This window comes from Vanellus vanellus, assembly GCF_965231255.1.
Source record: "Vanellus vanellus genome assembly, chromosome: 1".
In the NCBI taxonomy this organism is placed as follows: Eukaryota; Metazoa; Chordata; class Aves; order Charadriiformes; family Charadriidae; genus Vanellus; species Vanellus vanellus.
This window is the reverse complement of record NC_138905.1, coordinates 23,496,903-23,516,800: the sequence shown is the minus strand read 5'-3', so window position 1 is coordinate 23,516,800 and position 19,898 is coordinate 23,496,903. Positions and strand designations below refer to the sequence as shown.

General features: G+C 41.6%; 1 protein-coding gene across 1 annotated transcript in view; it reads right to left on the bottom strand.

The window, feature by feature from the left end:
• GRM8 (glutamate metabotropic receptor 8) overlaps positions 1-19,616 on the bottom strand; it is a gene marked incomplete at both ends in the record, with an annotated part of 347,563 nt that extends 327,947 nt beyond the window's left edge. Inside the window, one exon of the mRNA XM_082479348.1 lies at positions 19,107-19,616. Coding sequence (XP_082335474.1) covers positions 19,107-19,616 — 510 coding nt within the window. The remainder of the gene's footprint in view (positions 1-19,106) is intronic.
• Between the last annotated feature and the right edge of the window lie 282 nt (positions 19,617-19,898).

Genomic DNA, 19,898 nt, shown 5'->3' with positions numbered 1-19,898 from the left:
TAAGACTTGAGAAGAGAGAGGCATTGATAAATGAGGCTGCAAACCACTGTGCATGGGGGAGAGTAAGTAACACAGATGATAGGAGATAACAGCACTTTCTATGGTTATTATCACCCTGAAAAGAACTGCTTGAGCTTGGAGCTTCTGTAGATTAACAATACAACTGACAGATTATAAAACAAGAAATATCCCCCCAAAAAGGCACAAGAAACACACCTTTCCTCCACTTTTCTGGGAGAGAATTGCAACGATGGCTTCTAATGATTTTTGGAGCCTGTCTGTTCGTTCGCTGCATTCTCCAACAGAAGTGAAGCACTTGTTTGTTGAACTCACCGCCCCCATTCTCCTGGTTGCTTCGCTAAAGAGGCCATGCAAACTCGCCGCAATTTGTCTGTAGGTTTCCTCCCCTGACACAGTATTATTTCCTCAACATTCACAGGCAGTTTCTCTCGCCCTCCCTCCACGCTGCTCGCCTCTCTCCGAGGCCATCAGAGAGCTCCTGGCAAATACAGAGATTTCAGCTCCCACCAGCGTACTCTGCTTTTGCCTCACTGATACTCCACAAAAACCTTAGAAACAAGATGGAGAGTCAAAAAGGTTCAAGGAAAACTGGCTGCAACTACCCCTCCAGTTTCTGGCTCATAATCAGGAAAGGAGGGCCCAGAGGGGCTGTGGCGGAGCTCTGTCAATTTGGGGAGGAAACATTTCCTTCACTGAATCAGGCATTGGCATAAGAGCAATATCAGCAGAAGTTAGCAGAGGGCTTTCCCATCCCCAAGCAAAATCTTATCCAGATAAACCCCAAGCTATCACTGGTATTAATGTAAAGAACTGAATATATTTCTGATGGTTTTATTAAATAAGGAAAGGTTAAAGCTACCTCACTACCTCACAAAATGACTCGTGGCACTGAGGTTTTCAAAAGTTGGTGCCGTTAGCTTTACAACTCAAAATCGTGCTAAAAAGATAATCAGGTTTATTTGCCAAGACCTATTTTCCATCCCCACACGCGGGCTGGCATTCCTGATCCTTTCATTCTACATTAGTACCGGTTTACATCAGCTGTTGCATTATTTTGCCCCTGGCAGTGACTGGTGGCCAGAATTGCCTTTCCCCCCTCCCCTTATCAAAATATCAGCTTATTCTAGTTCTCAGATTTCCCTGGCAGTGTTCATGGAGTAAAGCGCTGCTTAGCAGGAGGAACAAGGCAGACACAGCGTCTCAGGGGTAATGCTGACAACAGGAAATAAAAATCAATTTTACAATCTACACAATATCAGCATCCCCGTTGCCTTCTAGGTACTGCGGTGAGCCGCGGGGTGCGGCAGATCCCAGCGCGGAGTCCGAGCGCCCAACCTGCCTCTGTGCTCACCTCTGCAGCTTTGCCTAGCAAAGCACAGCACCCGTCTGCTGCTCTGTGCTGGGGACCCCTCACCCAGCACCCCCAGCCTCACTCCTCTGCTTCTGCTCCTCTTCCCAGCAGGATCTCAAGCCAACAAACCACCAGCCGTCTAAGGCTTGAGCCTTTTTACTCAGTTTTCTAAGTCAAATTACATTGAACGTTAACACACAGTATAAATAGATGAAATGGGCTGTTGCTATTTAAGTCCTATATATTTATCTCCTGTGAGAGATTAATAATAATAATAATAGTAATAATAATAATAATAATAATAGAGCATGATAAACACCTACATAACTACACATGCAAAACATAACCAAAAATTAAGTGTTAACTACGCATGTAACTGATCCTTTGCTTTGCAAACACGCAATAATTGGCAAGTATCTGCAGATGTGCTGATAGTGCTACTCAGGTATGTTCTGTCTTACTGAAAGAAAGGTTTTAATGAAATAAATGTCAAGATGATTTCTTGGATGACTGCTTACACTAGGATTTGATCTCTTGTTTATACTTGCTTAATATCCATAAATTATGGCATATGTTTCAGAAGCATGTAATTACACTTGTCATTCTGGGCGTTAGGTTTGTAAGTACTGCAGACAAACTGTGCAGTGATAGATGGCCAGTTCACATATCACTTACGGCACGTTAAATCATTTTCCAAAATAAACCACATGTAGCACTGTAAAATATCAAAGATATACGGAAGTAATATTACTTCTAGTTTTGCAAGTTCTTACCAGCAGCAGAATTTTACTAACTTTGCCTCTCTACGGGTGCCTACTTGATAATCCTTTGCTAAAAAATGCATTAAATGCCATTAAGTTTTTCTAGGACATGTCTGTAGCTGCATTTTGCAGTTTGTAGTATTACTATCAAGGTTTGTTTACTTGCTTGTTAAAGAGAATTTTCAAGTCACTCGTATGATCATCAGCCATCCTGAAGCGCTACGCTGGCCTGTGTGATGAAAAGACCAAAGTATTTCCTTCCATTTTTTCTAAGGTAGCAATAAATGTTTCTTAATGTACACCATTCTGTAATGCTTTCCAGCAGTAACCAAAGGGAGAGGAAACTTTCATGTATCTTTTTACACTAAATTTCCATGAGTCGCTTAATGCTCTTAAACCAGCTTCAGACATTCTCATTGCTACGGATAGAAATTGGGCCTATGCCCATGAGAGAACACTTGGCCCACAATACTAAGATCTCCCCCTGCAAAGCCAATGTTCAGCTGCCGCAGGTTTTCCTGGCGCAAAGGACAACCTGCCACTGTAGGCAGGGTGGATGGTTTTTAACTTGTTGGCTTAGGGTAGGCTGCTCCAGCATATCAAAGAACACACATGGCTGGTTTTTGTAAACCAAAGCAAAGCCCCTATTTGATACATTGCCAGACAAAATTTGATGCTAATGGTAGCATATGCACAAGCTGGTTTGAGGCGTAGGACAACTTTACTTCTCCAAAAGTATAACCACTTTGATCTAGTGGTATTGCATTTCTCGTGTCCGCAGGTGTCCTGGTGCACTGCCCAGGGGTGGCAGCTGGGGCTGCAGAGCACTGCCTGCTTACAGGTCTCAGGCTCCTGCCATCATTTTCTGTTCTCCGGGGCATCTGGTACAGTGCAGGGAGTGCAGAATTCAGCTCTTACAGAGTGCGAATCAATATGTATTTTTTTCTCTTTTAACCCGTTCAACAGAAGCTTTTAGTAAAATCAGTGAGATTCATATATATTGACAGCTAACTCTATAACTCAAGTTTTTTTCAATCAGCGGATCTGAAAAGTACCCCAATTAAAGTCACAACTACTGTATTATTTCATTATGACTCGCAGAAAATGTCGGTTGTATGCTGCCTTTACCTCCTCCAGCCCTCCCCACATGCACTCATAGAATGGTTTAAGGTCAAGAAGGGACCTTGAAGACCATCTAGTCTCAACCCCCTTGCCATGGGCAGGGACACCTCCCACTAGACCAGGTTGCCCACAGCCACGTCCAGCCAGCCCACGTCCAGGGATGGGGCATCCACAACTGGGCAACCTGTTCTAGTGCCTTACCACCCTCAGAGTGAAAAATTTCTTCCTAGTATCTAACCTAAATATACCCTCTTTCAGTTTAAAGCCATTACTCCTCATCCTATCACTACATGCCCTTGTAAAAAGTCCCCCTGCAGCTCTCTTGTAGGCCCCCTTTAGGTACTGGAAGGCCACAATAAGGTCTCCTTGGAGCCTTCTCTTCTCCAGGCTGAACAACCCCAACTCTCTCAGCCTGTCTGCACAGGAGAAGTGCTCCAGCCCTCGGATCATTTTTGTGGCCCTCCTCTGGACCTGCTCCAACAGGCCCATGTCCTTCTTATGTTGAGGGCTCCAGAGCTGGATGCAGTACTCCAGGTGGAGTCTCACCAGAGCAGAGCAGAGGGGCAGAATCACCTCCCTCGACTTGTTGGCCACGTTTCTTTTGATGCAGCCCAGGATGCGATTGGCTTTCTGGTCTGTGAGCGCACATTGACAGCTCATCTTGATCTTCTCATCAATCAGCAGCCCCAGGTCCTTCTCCTCAGGGTCGTTCTCAATCCATTCTCCGACGAGCCTGTATTTGTGCTTGGGATTGCCCCAACCCAGGTGTAGCACCTTGGACTTGGCCTTGTTGAACTTCATGAGGTTGGCGTAGGCCCACCTCTCCAGCCTGTCCAGATCCCTCTGGATGGCACCCTGAGCCTTCAGCTAGGAAATGCCACAGACTTAACTGATTAGAAAGACTTGTATGTTAGATTTAAAAACAAAAAAAGGCTCCATCATAGTCTAATTATTTCATTTTATTTGTCCATTTAACATTATTTTTATGGTTCATTTTCTGTGTTTTTTAATATTTTAATGGTCTTTAGTGTATTATAGGGAGGCACCTGGAGCACTGCTGCAAATAGGAGTTGTAAAGTAAAATACAACATTATTTATTATTATGATATCAGTCTACCATCAGTATCAGTATCCATAATACTCACAACAGCCTAAAGAAAGAAAGAATGACAAATATCACTGTCAATAGTTGCTGGGGGAGTGTCCTCCAATTTTCTGTATTCAAAACAAAAATCTCCACAGTCCTTCAATAAAGCCCTATGTGTAAAATAAATCAAAAGTAATTACAAGCCTGTATTTCAGGGACAGAAACCATTTATATTTTATGAGAGTACGTACACGAGATGGTTCACGGCAAGGGTTTTGCACTGCAGAGATGTCAGCCCTAGATACTGAAGGACCTGTTTTGGATTTAGACAGTTCAGAATTGAGATGGTCAGTACTGTATAACAGTAGGTGGTTAGAACTCCCTAGTCCTTGGAATTCACTTGGTCTTTGTCTATGATTGATGAACATACATAGGCACTTCCAGAAGTCCACTTGCGCTCCAGACTCATGGGGGATGATTCAGCCATTCATATGAATACAGTGGTGAGTCTTTGAGGTCTATATTAAACTAGACAGCTGAAGACAAGGTGAGACGAATCTTGTGTTACCGTTCTGGCCAAGACTTTCAAACTTCAAGACAAAAAGCTTGGAAATCCACGGCTAAAGCTTCTAACTGAATGTTTCTGTATTCAAATGTGCTTTACTGCTGGGTCTCCCCATGGCATTCAGCAGGACTTCTTTAACGGTTTGCCATTGGTTCTGGTCTCTGTCACCAAGTATCTGTCATTTTTTTTGTAATTTATCCTCTCAATGCACAAGTATGTTCCAAAAGGAAAAATGAGGCTCTAGTAGCTGCCTGTATTATACTTAATAGCTTGGTGGTTAGAGTACTCAGCTGGGAACAACTAACCATTGAATTATAGGGTTTTTGGACATGAAAGTCTCTCCTGCTGAAGCTGTTCATGTTTTCATAAACAATTAAGCTTCCATTGGACCCGCCTGAGAGTAATACACTGTGTAGTCCAGTATTCAGCAAGGCACAAGGATAGGTAAGTTCAAATCATTGCTCTAATGAATATTTAATGAATTCGAGCATAGATGAAATAAAATGTTCCCATTGTGAAAGCTTATCAGCAGTGAATAGACAGCATCTGGCAACAGCAGCGTTAACTTGCGTACAGCTGTTCAGAGGGAGAAGAGCAGGAAGGAGTTTTCAAAGAAGCAGAGGCACAATTACAGGCCTGTTTTGACAACGAGTTCTGAGATTAGACCTCTCCAGGGAATGTCCTGCACACAGGAGACCGGTGGGATAAGACCTGTTCTGGCAGAGACAAAAGTCATGGGGTGGAAGTTCAGGGAAGCTAAATGATACAAAGTGCCCTGGTGTCCCAGTGAAGGAGGACACTTCTGCCTGGCTCTCGCTCGCTGTGACCAGAACTCTTAATTTTACTGTAAAGCAGTTCTGTCTGTTGTTGTGGGGACTGGAGTTGAGCTGTCCCGTCTCCTAAACTGTATTTGATTCCCTGCTCTGAATCCAAAAGGAAGAATTTGCCCAAGAGCCTTGTGTAAGTCACGAGTAAACACGCTGTGATAAGAAGAGGGGCACCGCCACTTAATGAACGGTACCCAAGATTGGCATTTCAAACTTATCACTTTTTTTCCAATTATAAACATTCCAAAATAGAAATAAAATATTTTGTTTCACGTGGAATATAAGTTAGCATTCAACACAAAACAAAACACTTTGGAGTGCTTTCCTCAACAAAATAAAACACAAAAAACCCCAACCAAATAAAAAAGCCCCCAAATCCCAATTCAACATGATCATTTTGGTTGAGATTAAAATGAATGTTTATTTTCAGTTCAGCTGTCAAACGGACTAATTATTTGCACAGCCTTGCTCACAATATTGCATTCATGCTTTGGGTATATTAAAAACAACTGAAAAGGAGAAAATTTAAAAATAGGAATCACCTTTACTAAAAGGTGTGAAAGGCCTTCTTAGTTCCCAATCCACCCCTGGTAAATAGATGAGGCAATTATTTGCCACACAGTCACCAGAAGCTGCACTATTCATAGGGATTTTTACTCAAGCTAGAGATAAGCAAACAGACTTTTAATGAAATCAGCATGAAAAAAGAAACAAAACAAAAAAAAATGGTTCCTGAGACACCAAGAAATAAACGGGAATAATTGTCAGCTAGCAAGACTTTTACAAAACTGATTTGACTGTCACTCTTATCAAGCATTTAAGAACAGAAAAATTCCACTCAGCTAAGTAGAACATACATTTACACACACCTGTCTTAATTTTCTTTTATCCTACACTACTTAATTTCATGCTTTGTCGTAATAATGGCAGACAATCATTTTTCCCAATCACTCTAATATAGATTGCAGAGATGAGTTCTAACAATTTTAATTTCACTGGGCAATAAGCCAAATATTTTTTCCCTGACTCTGGGGCTCTCTTTCTTTGACTGTCGTGGTTTCCTAAAGGGGGGTGTTCAGCCTCTGATTGCAGGTCAGCCAGGCTTCACCACTTGCTCCAGAGACTGATGACTTGCATATTTAAATCATACAGTGAGTTGGATAATCCCCTTTCATAGCAAAACCCAGGGGAGGGAACTATGTAAGAGGATACAAGGAATCCCTCGTTAAGAACTAGCTATCTGAGGTACTTATATGCCCCCACCCCTCACTCCTATATCTGATTATCGAGGAGCCTTCATATTTGCAAATCCCTTCTGGCACAGAAGTGCTATAACCAGGGAAGCAGGGGCAGGAGACCCTGGCCTTCAGTATTCCAGAGCCACTGGGCATCCAGCTCCACGAGCATCAGCCGTCAGGCTGAGGATGCGCTTCTGCGTGACTTGCCCAAGGTCGCAGAGAAAATCTGTGGTGAAGCAAGACAAAGGATGTAAGGCTTCAGCAGGCACTACCACACAGCGAGGGCAGCCTGTCACGCTCAGACAAAGCTTTGCAGCTTGCCATTGAGCCGAGTGATTATGTGACCCATCCCAAAAGGTACCCTCCATCTTCATTGGCTTTTTAAACCTTTACTCTCATGCTCTCCTGCACGCCAGAATCAAAAATTATTTGGTGCGTATGCAAAGATGCAATAAAACAAGCATAAATTCAACGGTGAATCTTCATTCCTGAAGCACAAGTCCCTGGCTATTCAGCCTAAAAATAGAAATAAGGAGAGAAAAAAAGAAAAACACAAGCTTTGAAACTTGGCAGGAACGGCAGGAAATCATACCTTGAGTCACAGGGCACTCTCGGCATCTGTTCCAATGCAAGCTTTTCGCACTCCCGTATACAGCACAGCTACCCTCCCTTCACATTCCAGTCCCCGAGACTAGCCCCACAGATATTATTCTTTCTCTGCAGCACATCTTGTCTCAAATACCTTACATATCCAGCTTTCCAAAATTCTCTCCAGTACTGGAGACGTGAACTAGCTCACAGGTGATGAGGTTTTGCTGTTCAGAAGATATTTGGCAAAAGAGGTCCCAGTGGGCTGAAATAACAGCTCCAACTGCATTTAGGTTTTGGAAGTGGAATTGTTTGTAACATGCACAGAAAAGGAAATGCTAGTTAATAAGATAAATGTTTACACTTAAACTTTCAAAGGGCATCATCAAATCCTGTCCAACAAAGACGACATAAACACTTTTTTTTTCCATGCTTTCTAATAGCTTTTACTTTCATTACAAACACTTCAGTTCTGCCTGAACTGAGCACAAAGAGAATCAGCCCTTTAATCCTCAGGACAATACATATTTTCTTCACACTTTGGGAAGTAAATATAGCAGCTGGTAACTTTTAAATCCTGTGCTTTGTTATGCAAAGTTAGGAGTGGAAAATGCTGGATACTTTACCTAGATCATTTTCCTGCTGGTACAAAAATGTATGTTTTTATACTTTTATCCAATCTAATTTTCAGAAAGCTAGGAATTAGGAAATTTGGCGTTTCTGCTATCCCACACAACTGGATTAACCTTTAGACAATGTACACCATGGTACTTCTTGGTGGTATTTTTTTCTAAGTGTCAACCTATATTTTGGCTCCTGAAACAATATTCTATCTATACTTGTCCGTGCTCTACTAACTCCTATTTATCAGTAGAATTTGGGGTGTTATGTTTGTGGTCAGTCCATATTACAAAAGCCGCTCTGCAGAGACATGCCTGTGGAGATCAGATTGCCACCTCCCCCAAGGTCACTGCCGTCCCACAGAAACAAACCATCTCTCTTCCAACTGAACGTATCCCCATAGCTCTTTGTAGACTGAGAGCAAAAAAAGCATCACCGCAATCATATCTAAAAACATCACGAAGCAATAACTGAGGACCCACATCTGCTTTTATTATGCACCTGCTGAACTCCCATACTGTAACAGAAAGCCATATAGAAAGACAGTAATGCCAACAGGATGCAATATTGCATGGACGCAGGACATTATTTGCCTCTGGATAAATCGTTTCACAGTGGTACAAGTCACTGGCTTCCCTGGAATATGTTGCTCTCCCAGGGATCCTTCCTCATTTAAACAAGACTGAAAGTGGCACGAAAATCAGACTCCATTTCCCTTTTGAGTAAACAGAATTCAACAAGCAGGTCCTATCCTGCTGGCTACAGAAGAATGTAGTCACTTATGTTACTTATCTGCTGCTCCTGAACTCAGCAGAAGCCAGGAATCTGAATCAGAAAACAAGACGTGCCCCTGCAGCAAGCCCTTCTGCAGTCTTGGGGTTCCCAGGCCTTGGCATTTTCCATTCAGTGTATGACACCACTGTGTTTGTCTCTGCAGGACATGGTTCTGTGTGGTCCCGACCACTATAGCGCTGAGCATAGTCTGAATCCCCAGGATTTTCTGTGCTGCGCTTAATGATAAATGAGTTCCTTGTCTCAGATGACCAGGACACATTCTCTTCTCCCACAGCACTCTCTTGAAAGGTTGTTTGGACTCCGTAGCCCCCAGCCAATAAATTTATGGTAATATAATAACATAGCAAATATACATGTACAAAAACACACATACATCCATCATATGTTCCCTCCTTTCTATTATTAACCGGTAGATATTGTCTTCTGTAGCAGTGCATTTCAACATTTCAGGCCATGCTCCACTTCACTTACGAATCCCTTCACATATCATCCGAATAGGCAAGTCTAGAGACCCCCTGTGACTTCACCCACATCTCTACGGCACATCTTCTAGACTGGTGAGTCCTTGTCTAGGTGACAGCCCTCAAGGAAGTCAGCTCTTCTGGGAGGGGACTGCCTGTGTTTCAGCACTATTGATAAAACCAAAGCATACTCACGGCACCAAAGAAAAAAAAAAAATGGGAAGACAGACAGCCCTTTCTTCATCTCTTTTCTTGGGCTTTGGTTTGGAAGTGTCGGGCCTGGAGAAATACTGCAGGATCCATAGCCTCTTTGAAATGTTTCTCTAATGAATAGCCTAAGTATAACTGCTGTGATAACTTTTCACCAAGACCTTAACATTTCAAATGACTTTACAGACAAAAACCAAAGAAAATTTATGTGAATAATAGTAACAATCACCATGGGGTATCAGTGCTACCATAATGCAACGGAGTTGCTTGACAAAATTTTACCCAGCCTGGAAGAAGATTTTAATGGCATTTTAAATGTGACAGAGCCACTATCAAAGTAAAAAGATAATGGAAGTTGTTAGAAACTTTTTGTAGAATGATACCCAAAATGGGCTATCGTCCTTTTGCTACTTTTAAGTTCATAGAAGAGCCATGTGCATAAATGTACCAGTGAAGAAGGAATAAAGATCCTGATTCTGCCTCTACAAATACTGCTGCTACGCAACTAAATGCTGGAGGCACCTTCTATGAAAGAACATAAGCCCAAACTCGAAATATGTATTATTCCAGCTCAGAGAAATCACTTTTGCTCCTGTTTCACAGTCTCAAGCTATAAAAGAAATACAATAGGAAGAGAGCTCTTGCAATACCATGGCATATCTCAGCACTGCTATCAGAAATAATTTATTTCAGAGAAGACTTAGAGCCGGGTATCTATCTGAAGTGCCAGACAAGAAATCCTACAGTGAGGTAAAAAAGAGAGACCCTTGTCCCTTTAGGGCTCAGTGTCTCAATGAGCATTTCCCTTATTTCCTGTTATCCCCACAGAGAGGTCCCACTCCTAAGTCACCCGAACTCCAGTTCTTCCTCCTGCTGACCCACTCATCCTCATGACCCACAGAAAGTGAGACCCACTCAGAGCCTTCCTTATTCCACGTGTCTGAAAAAGAATGTGTTTGGAGACTATGGAATGAAATACTCACTTGAAAAATAATAGGGACAGTGGTCGAAAAGTAACTTTTCTTAAGATGACAAGAGAGAAATAGAGCAGAGGGGAAATAGAAGAGAAAAGGAGGTGAATAGGATTCCTCCCACATGAGGAAGGAATTAAGAAACCAGCACCACCCTTGCAGGTGTTTAAAATCGTGTCATAAACGCATACAGAGCCACCTATGACTTCCACGCAAGGCTTCCAAAGCTTTCCAGCGACAAGCTTCTGTCTGGTGACCATGCAAGCGTGGATCAACTCATCCTATTTTTGCAAATGTGAAAGACGCATCCACTCTCAGAGAGCTGATGCAGTCTCCCACTGAAAGAATTTTACTCTCTCTATTGAGGACACGGGCAGCCAAGGGCAAACAGCCTCCTAATCTAAGGCCTCACTTAAATGCTTAATTGTCCTGTCAGAAGGATAGGGGACATAATATCTTGCTTTTCTGATCTGGGAGCATATGTAGATCCCAGACCAGAGGAGCATTTTGCTCTTGGCTATTTAATTCATTCATGTGGAATCAGTGTCCTTCAGTAAGACTTTTGTTTGGATGACTTTTTTTCCCTGAGAAATGCTAGCAAACACAAGGATATACATTTAAGCGCTCTAAACCAGTTTAATCCTAAAAGCACATTGTGCTTTAGGGAAAATAATGAGGACGGAAATACACAAACCCACAAAATCTACCAGTTGGCTGTAGCACACAATACTGCCTGGTTTCTGACGACAGGCAGAATGCAGGACCATTCATATTGCACAGCTGTCACTGAACTGAAAGAATTATCCACCGGGGAAAAAAAATAAGTCTTAATTTAGTTCTCATCGTGGCCAATAAAACTAACATTGCAGTACTAAAACACTGAAACAGCTTCAATGATCCTTGCAGTGTTTTGGCTTCCTTTCAACGTGACGTAGGAGCGAAGGAGCTCTGTCCCAAGAAATCGGCAGTGACGTCTACGCTGGTAAATCACATCATTTCAGAGCTCATCCCTCAGCAACAGCTCAGCTGACTCCACCCCTAAACTGTCAGGCCGGTCCGTAGCTCAGCCGCAGCCTGTGCCAGCCAGCAGTCTCCCAGTTTCCAGACGGGCTTCAGAAGTCAGCATGGGTCAGGAATCATTCCCTCCCAGTAGTTTGCACGCAGCCCCATGACTTGAGGGAATAGAGGAGTTTATGATACGGATTGTCTGTGTCAGCTGGCCTCGGTGCCAGAGAACTACGCCAGGTACATTTTTACTAGCAGAGAGGTAAAAAGTGCCTCCTATTAACACAAGATCTTTAAAAAGCCCACTGCAGAGTTTGCGTTTCTGTGCGTATAAGTGAGCCTTTGCTGAACTGCTAGATTCCTCGCAGCCTTTAGGTCTTCTCATTTGTCAAATTAAAACTGATATCGATATTAATACAGGTACTATTTAACAAATAACTCGGGGGCCTCTGTCATATACAAACCACCGTCATACAGTGGTAGGCACTCAGCAAAACGTCAGCCATAAAAGGGTGAAAAAATTCTCTCTGCCTTTGCAGTTTCCTTCATGTGAAGGAAAGATATATATATATATATCTCGTCCCAACTACCCTCAGGGAATTAGAAAGAAAATCAGACCGTTTGCCTTTAATAGCCGCACTCCCTTTGTAAGGTGCTCACATACTGTGATTATGGAATGACATGAAAACCTCAATGTTTTAGACAGCTTCAGCTTGCCTACAAAAACAAGGGAGACATCTCAAACTATTTAACAAACATTAATCAAGCTTCCGATTGTTCCTGTGAAATGGTTAAATACCAGCAAATCAAAATGACAAAAGAGAAGCACAAAAAGGTCAAGAGATGCTTCTCAAGCTTTGTAGCAAACTAATGACAAACATGGAAAATAATACAGAAAAACAGATTGCCCCTTTGCTCTAACCACTAGTTATAGATCCATCCAGGAATGGGAGAAGACTCAACACACTAAATCTTTAGAGGAATATTTAAGGAACTAATATACTGTAAAATACTAAATGAATGCATCAAGTTGTGTTTGTACTCCCTTGCCTCAAGCAGCTCAGCACAAATAAAATTTGATGCTAATCAGTCCTAGCAGTTTTCACAGAAACAGAAAACCTATTATTTCCTCTAGCTGCAACTAAAAAATTTCCCAACTGTTTCATTATTGATACTTGCAAAGTATCTCTTGTACCTATAATTTTATCTTGGTGTTGACCTGGCATTTGCCTCTCTTGACCATTTAACACGTTTAACCTGGTAGTAACAGAAGAAGCATAGTTGAATTAAAAGGGCTTTTTGCATAGTCAAGTACCTACTACCATGGAAATATAAAGCTATATGAATGTTTTTTTTTTCCCTGTGTAAAAGAAGCTGAATTATAAAAAAAAAAAAACACAAAAATTGAATTATTATAATGGTATTCTCCAGCCAATAACATGACAAGATGCTTAGGCACTAAACAGATATGTGCTTGTAATAAGCTACGAAAAAACACTGTAAAATTAAATGGGATGTATTGGCAGTGGGTTCCTTTTATAATTAAAAATGATTCAGAAAGTGAAAATATTATCTAGAACAAAAGTAAAACAAATCTGTTCATCTTAAGAGCTGATTTCAAAATGTTTCAGTAGTCTTCTCCCTACTAACAACAATTTTTCTTCACACTTCACACAAGATTTTTCACATATGTTTTAACCACCAAAAAAAAAAAATCACCCTATTTCAAATTTCAAATGCTATGCAGCAGAAAGTGTTATTGACAAGTGTAGCATGACAGAGTGAACAGAGAAAAAAAAGATTTATTTTAATCAGTTTAAGCACATTTTTTATTAATGAATGCCAGTATGTTGGGTAAAATTCTTGAGCCTGTTCTTCACTTTTTACAAGTATGTCGTAAAGCTCTTCCATCGTGGAAAGGCCCTGCAGTCAGACATGGAAGAGATTGACTCCTGCATCCCTCTAGAGCCTCTGAAGTCAGTAATGAAGTCACTCATGAAGTGCAAAAATTCCCACAGATAGAGTGAGGATCTGTGCATAGTTCAGGTTGCCTCAGAAAATTATGTACGTGCTCTCTGAAATTATGTGGTAAAATGTTACTACATTTTATTTACATCATAGAATCATTTAGGTTGGAAAAGGCCTTTAAGATCATTAAGTCCAACCGTTAACCTGGCACTGCCGAGTCCACCACTAAATCATGTCCCTAAGCACCACATCATGTTCCTTTCAATCATGAGATGCTCTCTATTGCCACAATTAAATACATAACCCTGTATTTACGAAGTTCAGTGAGGTTCGGCTCCGTACATGGGCAATGCCCTTGTTTCTGGGAGGCCTCTCTGCCGGTTCGTGCAGGTCTGGAACAGAAGGCAGCAAGAGCGCCAAATGGCAGCCAAACATAAAAAGACCTGCCACTGAGCCTAAAATAGCATCATCCAGGTACAGCCCTGGTAGCGCACAAGGCTGCCAGCCAAAGATATATGCTAAAACCCAAAATGAGGCAAAGAAATAATCAAAGCACATAAACAAAATGCTTAGGGAAGTAATGCGTTCACTTCTAGATTTACTGAAAGAAACTACCCCTTGCATTTTGGGATGGTTGCACATAAAGTTGAAAGAGTAACTCCATAATGTCATTTGTACCTGTACTTCTGAAGAGGTAAGTGTGTATGAAATGTATAAGGCAAATGTGCATGAAGTGAATATTAGTCCCTCTTCGACAGCAGCTGTTAAAGTGGATTACAGTGGTTCAGCAAAAAGACCAAAAAGAGGAAATAAGTCATTTAGTCTTGGGAAAAGAGGAGAACACAGCAGGCAAGGCAAGGTAAAAGGCAAGGCAAATCAAGGCAAATAAAGGAATAAAACTGTCAATTAATATTTTGGTTTTATACACATGTACAGAAATACATACAAAAAAGCTTAAGATCACAATTCATCAAGCATACTGTCCACCCATCTCAATTCACATGCGAACCATCGTCCCCAGGCTGCTCCCCGTGTGACATTGGCTAGAAGATGTGTGAAGGTGACAGATGGAGTGTACCATGGAGTTCAGAAATAGCGCGAGGCTTTCAGATGGGACAATACTAGCATAAACAAATGTCTTCCTTTTTTTTTCCCAGCAGATTTTAACCATTGACGTGAGTTATTCAGACATAAAACAAGTAGAAGCTTTGAATACAGGGAACATAACACATGATGCAAGCTAAGTTACAGAGTTGCTTGTTTCCTCCAGGCCAAGTTTTGAGGGATCGAGAACAGCTCAAATGCTTGTGAACGTCACACAAACAAGCTAACGGATACCACCTGGCCACGCCTGAGCACCCTACAGGAAGCCAAAATTTCAGTGAGACAAAGCCAGAGGAGGGAGTAAGAGTAAGATTTTGAGTGATCCACTGAATAGAAAAGTTACCTTCGTGCTAGTGAGAGTCGGCCAACTAGGACAGCCAGCCCCTCAATACATCCTACCAGCCAAACAGAAACCAACTTGGCCGCAGGATTTCCAGACTGAAAAACAAACCAAAAACAAAAAAACAAACAATGTCACCTTCAGTTACCAAGAGGAAAGAGCAGCTTCTGGTGCACCAGAAGAAAGGAAAGGGACTGGACCATGCCTGTCTGTCCAATTTTTAGCCACTGCCATGAGAAATGCTAAAAAACTGTCAAGGCCCCGAAGGCACCGACAGGCACTGCAACACCATTCCTTGCCCAGCCCCGGATTTGGATCCATGTGTTCAAGGTCATCTCCAATATGGTGCAGATATGTGACCCTGGCTCAGCCCAGGAAAACTGTTAAGTTGTGACAAAAAGCAACAAGAAGCCTCATCAGGACCTCTGTCCGCCTTGTTTGCTCAGCAGCTGCATTTCAGCTCTGGCCCTTGCCCTGGGATCCTGCTTGAGCTGAGCTGCTGGCCATGTACCTTGCTGACCATGACCCTGCCTTGCTGACCTGAATCCCTGGTTGACCATTGACCTGCCTCACTACTGTGGACTTGTTTGGCAGTCACTGGACTGTTTGCTGAACCTGCTCTTTTGTTCTCAGGCAGGTGAGACTGTGTCTCCATTCATGAGACCACTGCCCTTCTTGCCTTGCTGTCCCCTCAGCTCCTGTCTCCATTTCCCTTGTGAAGCAGCCCACTCCTGACGCTCTCTGACAAAAACAACAATAAAATGGTATAAGCTAACAACTTCAACTGTGGACAATCTGTCCTGAGATCCAGGGAGAACTGTTTTGAGTGGGTAGCTACTGTGTTACTACCCAGCACACTCCTTCTGTGCCTGCCTCTGAAGGTTCTCTCTTTCTTCCACTATATTTGCAGCCAGACCACCTCCAAGTTCTTAAAGCTTAATAAGCAACTGCTTCACACAATTTTTTTTGCATCAAGTAACATAAGACAAAAAGCAGCCTCCTTATGATAACAAGTCCGCTTTCAAATAGTTAATTCCTTGAACAACTGTTTCCTGCTTGTGAAGTCCCTCTGAAAGGCCTAAAGCCATCAACAGGCGAAATTTAAGCTGTCCAAATTTGGACCATAATGTTTTGGACCTACTAAGGGTAAAAAATCACCTGCTAAGTAGTGGTGTGCCCAGAAATTCACAAAAGGAGAAAGGACAGAGAAGAATTCAAGGTGAACAATTTGACCAGGAGAAAGGCTATAGATTAAGGTCATTTTCTGTGGTGCCTTCCCTCCCCTCTTCTCATGAAAACACTTAGATAAAAGGACACCATGACTATCAATCAGTTTATACTATCCATCACATCATCAGATAAGACTATTGACCTGTATGTTTTATGTTGTAAAATCAATGAAAGGAAGAAAAATATAGCAATAAAAAGTAAAATAACAGCATGAAAATCCGAGCTGCTGAGTATATTATTTCTCAGGCTATCTTTGTTTGTGTATTCACATTGAGTGATGTAATACACTTCTCACAATTTCATCACAGATTAAAATTTCGCTGGATCACAATGCTCTCAAAAAAAAAAAAAGGTATTCTTGACATTTAGGAACTTCAGAGTAGATATTAAAGCAATACTGAACTTCAAATTACAGGTTCAACTTGCTGAATAGAACTGTTAGACAGAAATATACATGAATCACACTCATCCTAGATATAATGGAAACAGGCATTTGCATGATGGTGATCACTGACTTCAATGAAAGTACAGACATCTACACCAGCTGAGTGCCCGGCCTTGACATATACCAAGATACAGTAAACACAATTTCATACCTGGAGGCTTTGTGAGCATGGACCAAGGTCCTGGTCCTCAGCTGCATTGCTGTGGTGATGCATTAGCTGAGAATCTCAGCCCACGTACTTGGTCTGAGTACAACCCAAACTGGATTATCCTTCTATATTTCTAGGAAATGACCCTCAACTTCCCAATCCTCTTGACTATAACCATTGTGAATGGTTTCTACAGCGCTGCTAAATGAGGGCCTTATCCAGAAGCCTTTACTCATGCAGAGATAACAGATCTACTTCTGAGAGGAAGGTGTAAAAACATACTTCAGATACATGTCCAACATCAGACATTAAAGGGTATAATTTGTCAATTTTTACATTATTAAGAATATTCGTGGAGGATCTATAATTAAAACTAAAAGAGATGTCTCCTCCTTTTGCCAGCAGCTGTGTTACATCAATTAAATGGGTAAATAAGATCTTTCCCTAGAGGGGATAGCACGTGACCCTCTATTGATTAAGACTGCAGTAGAACGTTATTTGCAATCTTATTGCATAATGGAAATCAGGAGGTAGCTGTCATGGTTTCAGAAGACAAATTGCCGCTATCTTAGACAATTCATAGGCCTCTTTCCTTCTTGCTGCTCTTAATTCAGAGTTAATGCATGTCTTACAAGGCTTAGTTTCTTAAATCAGTCTACGACACTGAATTCAACGCAAAACTGGATGTAAGCGGTAGTCTATGTGGCCCTGCATTATGATGGGTATTAAAGTGACCGTTCCATCTATCATTACTTCAGAACTATGCATTATTTAAGAGGGTAACACAACTTCAAAAAAGGATGGGAAATTAAAAACAGACACCTCCTGCAGCATGCGTGATTGTTCCTGGGAAAGGCAGGCCTCCCCCACCAGGCACTGCTCCAGAGGTGCTCTCCGTGTAGAACACTTTTAAGTCTTAGCTCAGTTTTGTGTACTTGATTTTCAGAAGCAAAACATACTGCTGGAACAAGTCCACTACTACTCTCAAACCTGGGCAGTAAGTGCAGCTAGGGATCAGTTTTGAGATTGTAATGAACACCTGACCACAACCCAGCAGATACTTTGCTCCTCCACTGAACTGTAAATCCGTCATTATGCCCTTCATGGGAGAACCAGAGGGAAGGACAAAAATCTCCCTTTAAATGACTGAAACACTCTTTGCCAATTTGAGAAACCTTCAAAAAAAAAAAAAGCCAATCTTTCTTTACTTCTAATCAATCTCTCAGTTACAACAATCAGAAAACAACCGCAACACTTTTCAAAATACATAACAGCAGTACGTATCATTACCTGAATCTTCTCCACTGAAGCCAAAGAAACGGTCTTTAAGTGGTCTTTGGTGGTTGTCAAGTTGTAGGACATAAGACAATATTTCTGAACAGAAGGAACGAGTCTGAATAACAGGGGACGGTGGGACAATAGCAGATTCAGACAAAAGTTACAGTCGTTCCATGTGTAGAAAAAAGTGCTCAACTTACCCTGATATGTTTGCCATTGCACAGGATTAAAAATTAAATGTTTGCTGCCTGATCTGTTCCAGCTAAGCTGATTGATTAGAACGTGTTCATCTTCCCATCTAACTTAGCAAGTTGAAAAGTGGCAGGTTTACTTTTCCATTATTTATAACGCCAGAGCTAAACAAAGTACATGGAAGAAAATGCCTGTAAAGCTGTTGTCCAAAAGTAATCACTTACAAAGTAATAACAAAGTCTGGAAAAAATTATCACCTTGTAAAAAATATGGAGGAGGTTAAGATTTCAAGGCAATCAAAGATTGCTTCAGTACGCTTCATTTGTCTAGGCATGTACATCTATAGCACTAGTTTATTACTCGCATATCTTCCTATTTAGGGAAATTATCTGGTCCTCCTACAAATGGATTTGTGTTTAAAACTTATATTTCATTTTCCTGGAAATTTGGAAAATCAGTCTCAACCTAGTCTTGACGAGCATAAACACTCAATATGGAGCAAATGCGAGTAGTGAAAAAAAATAAGGATGCAAATCCCTGAAGAATTAAAATGTGCCCTGGTTATTCAGAACTTCAAAAGAGGCATTTGACACCTTAAATTAGGGTGCACAATCATTGCTTTTTTTTCCCCTCCCCCCTTTGCTTTGAAAGGGCAAACCAGTCATTTCAGATTTCTGAATCTAAAAAGTCCTTTCTTTTTTGAAGGTAACACAACACAATCAGCTCACTCATTTCATTGTGCTTGAAATTTAAAAGAAAGATATAAAATGTTCCTTACCTTAAAAAGTCTTAAAATATTTGCGACCATAATGGACACAGAACTTGCTGCAGCACCTATCACACCTGATATCTTGTCTGGCTTAGTGAAAATAGGTGGGTCACCATTAGCACACTTCACGTCTGAACCATCTTTTTCTATCAACGCTTGCACAAATGTTAAGGATTGCTCCAATGCATAAGTGTCCCTGGAACAGGTGTCGAGGATCCGGACACCTAAGGTGATATTGGCAAGAAGATCAGGATCTTTATTAATCTGATCAATTGCATACAGCATTGCCTCTAGTCTGTGGATCCCTTTCTCCTTCTTGAGCTCCCCACAAGGCACCCCTCTATCCCCTTTTGCATGGACAGGGAACAGTCCTCCCAAGATGATGTCCCCATCCAGTCGGATGGAGTGGGCATATTCCTGGCCATGAGTTCTTTGCATCAGGGTGAGTATCCAGTAGAATTTGGCTGTTAACAGGAAGAAACAATGGCAGGAAACTAATCGTTTTCCTTCGTGTACCATTTTCTCTGAAGACTTTGCTGCTATTCAGTATCCAGATTTTCTTCTTGCTAAAGGATGAGGTTGAGCATTTGAAGCTGCACTTTCTGGAGGCTACCATCAGTGCCCAATAAGTAATATAGAACCATGGGGTAGGTAGAAAAAGTATCTCAGCAGAAGTACATAAAACGTGTTTTACAAAAGATGTCCACTGATGTCATGGGTTGATGAGCTTCTCCAAGAGGTGGTTTTCAACTGCTCTTAGTTGACGGTGAAGCGTAGAGTAGTATCTCTGGTCCTGATGCT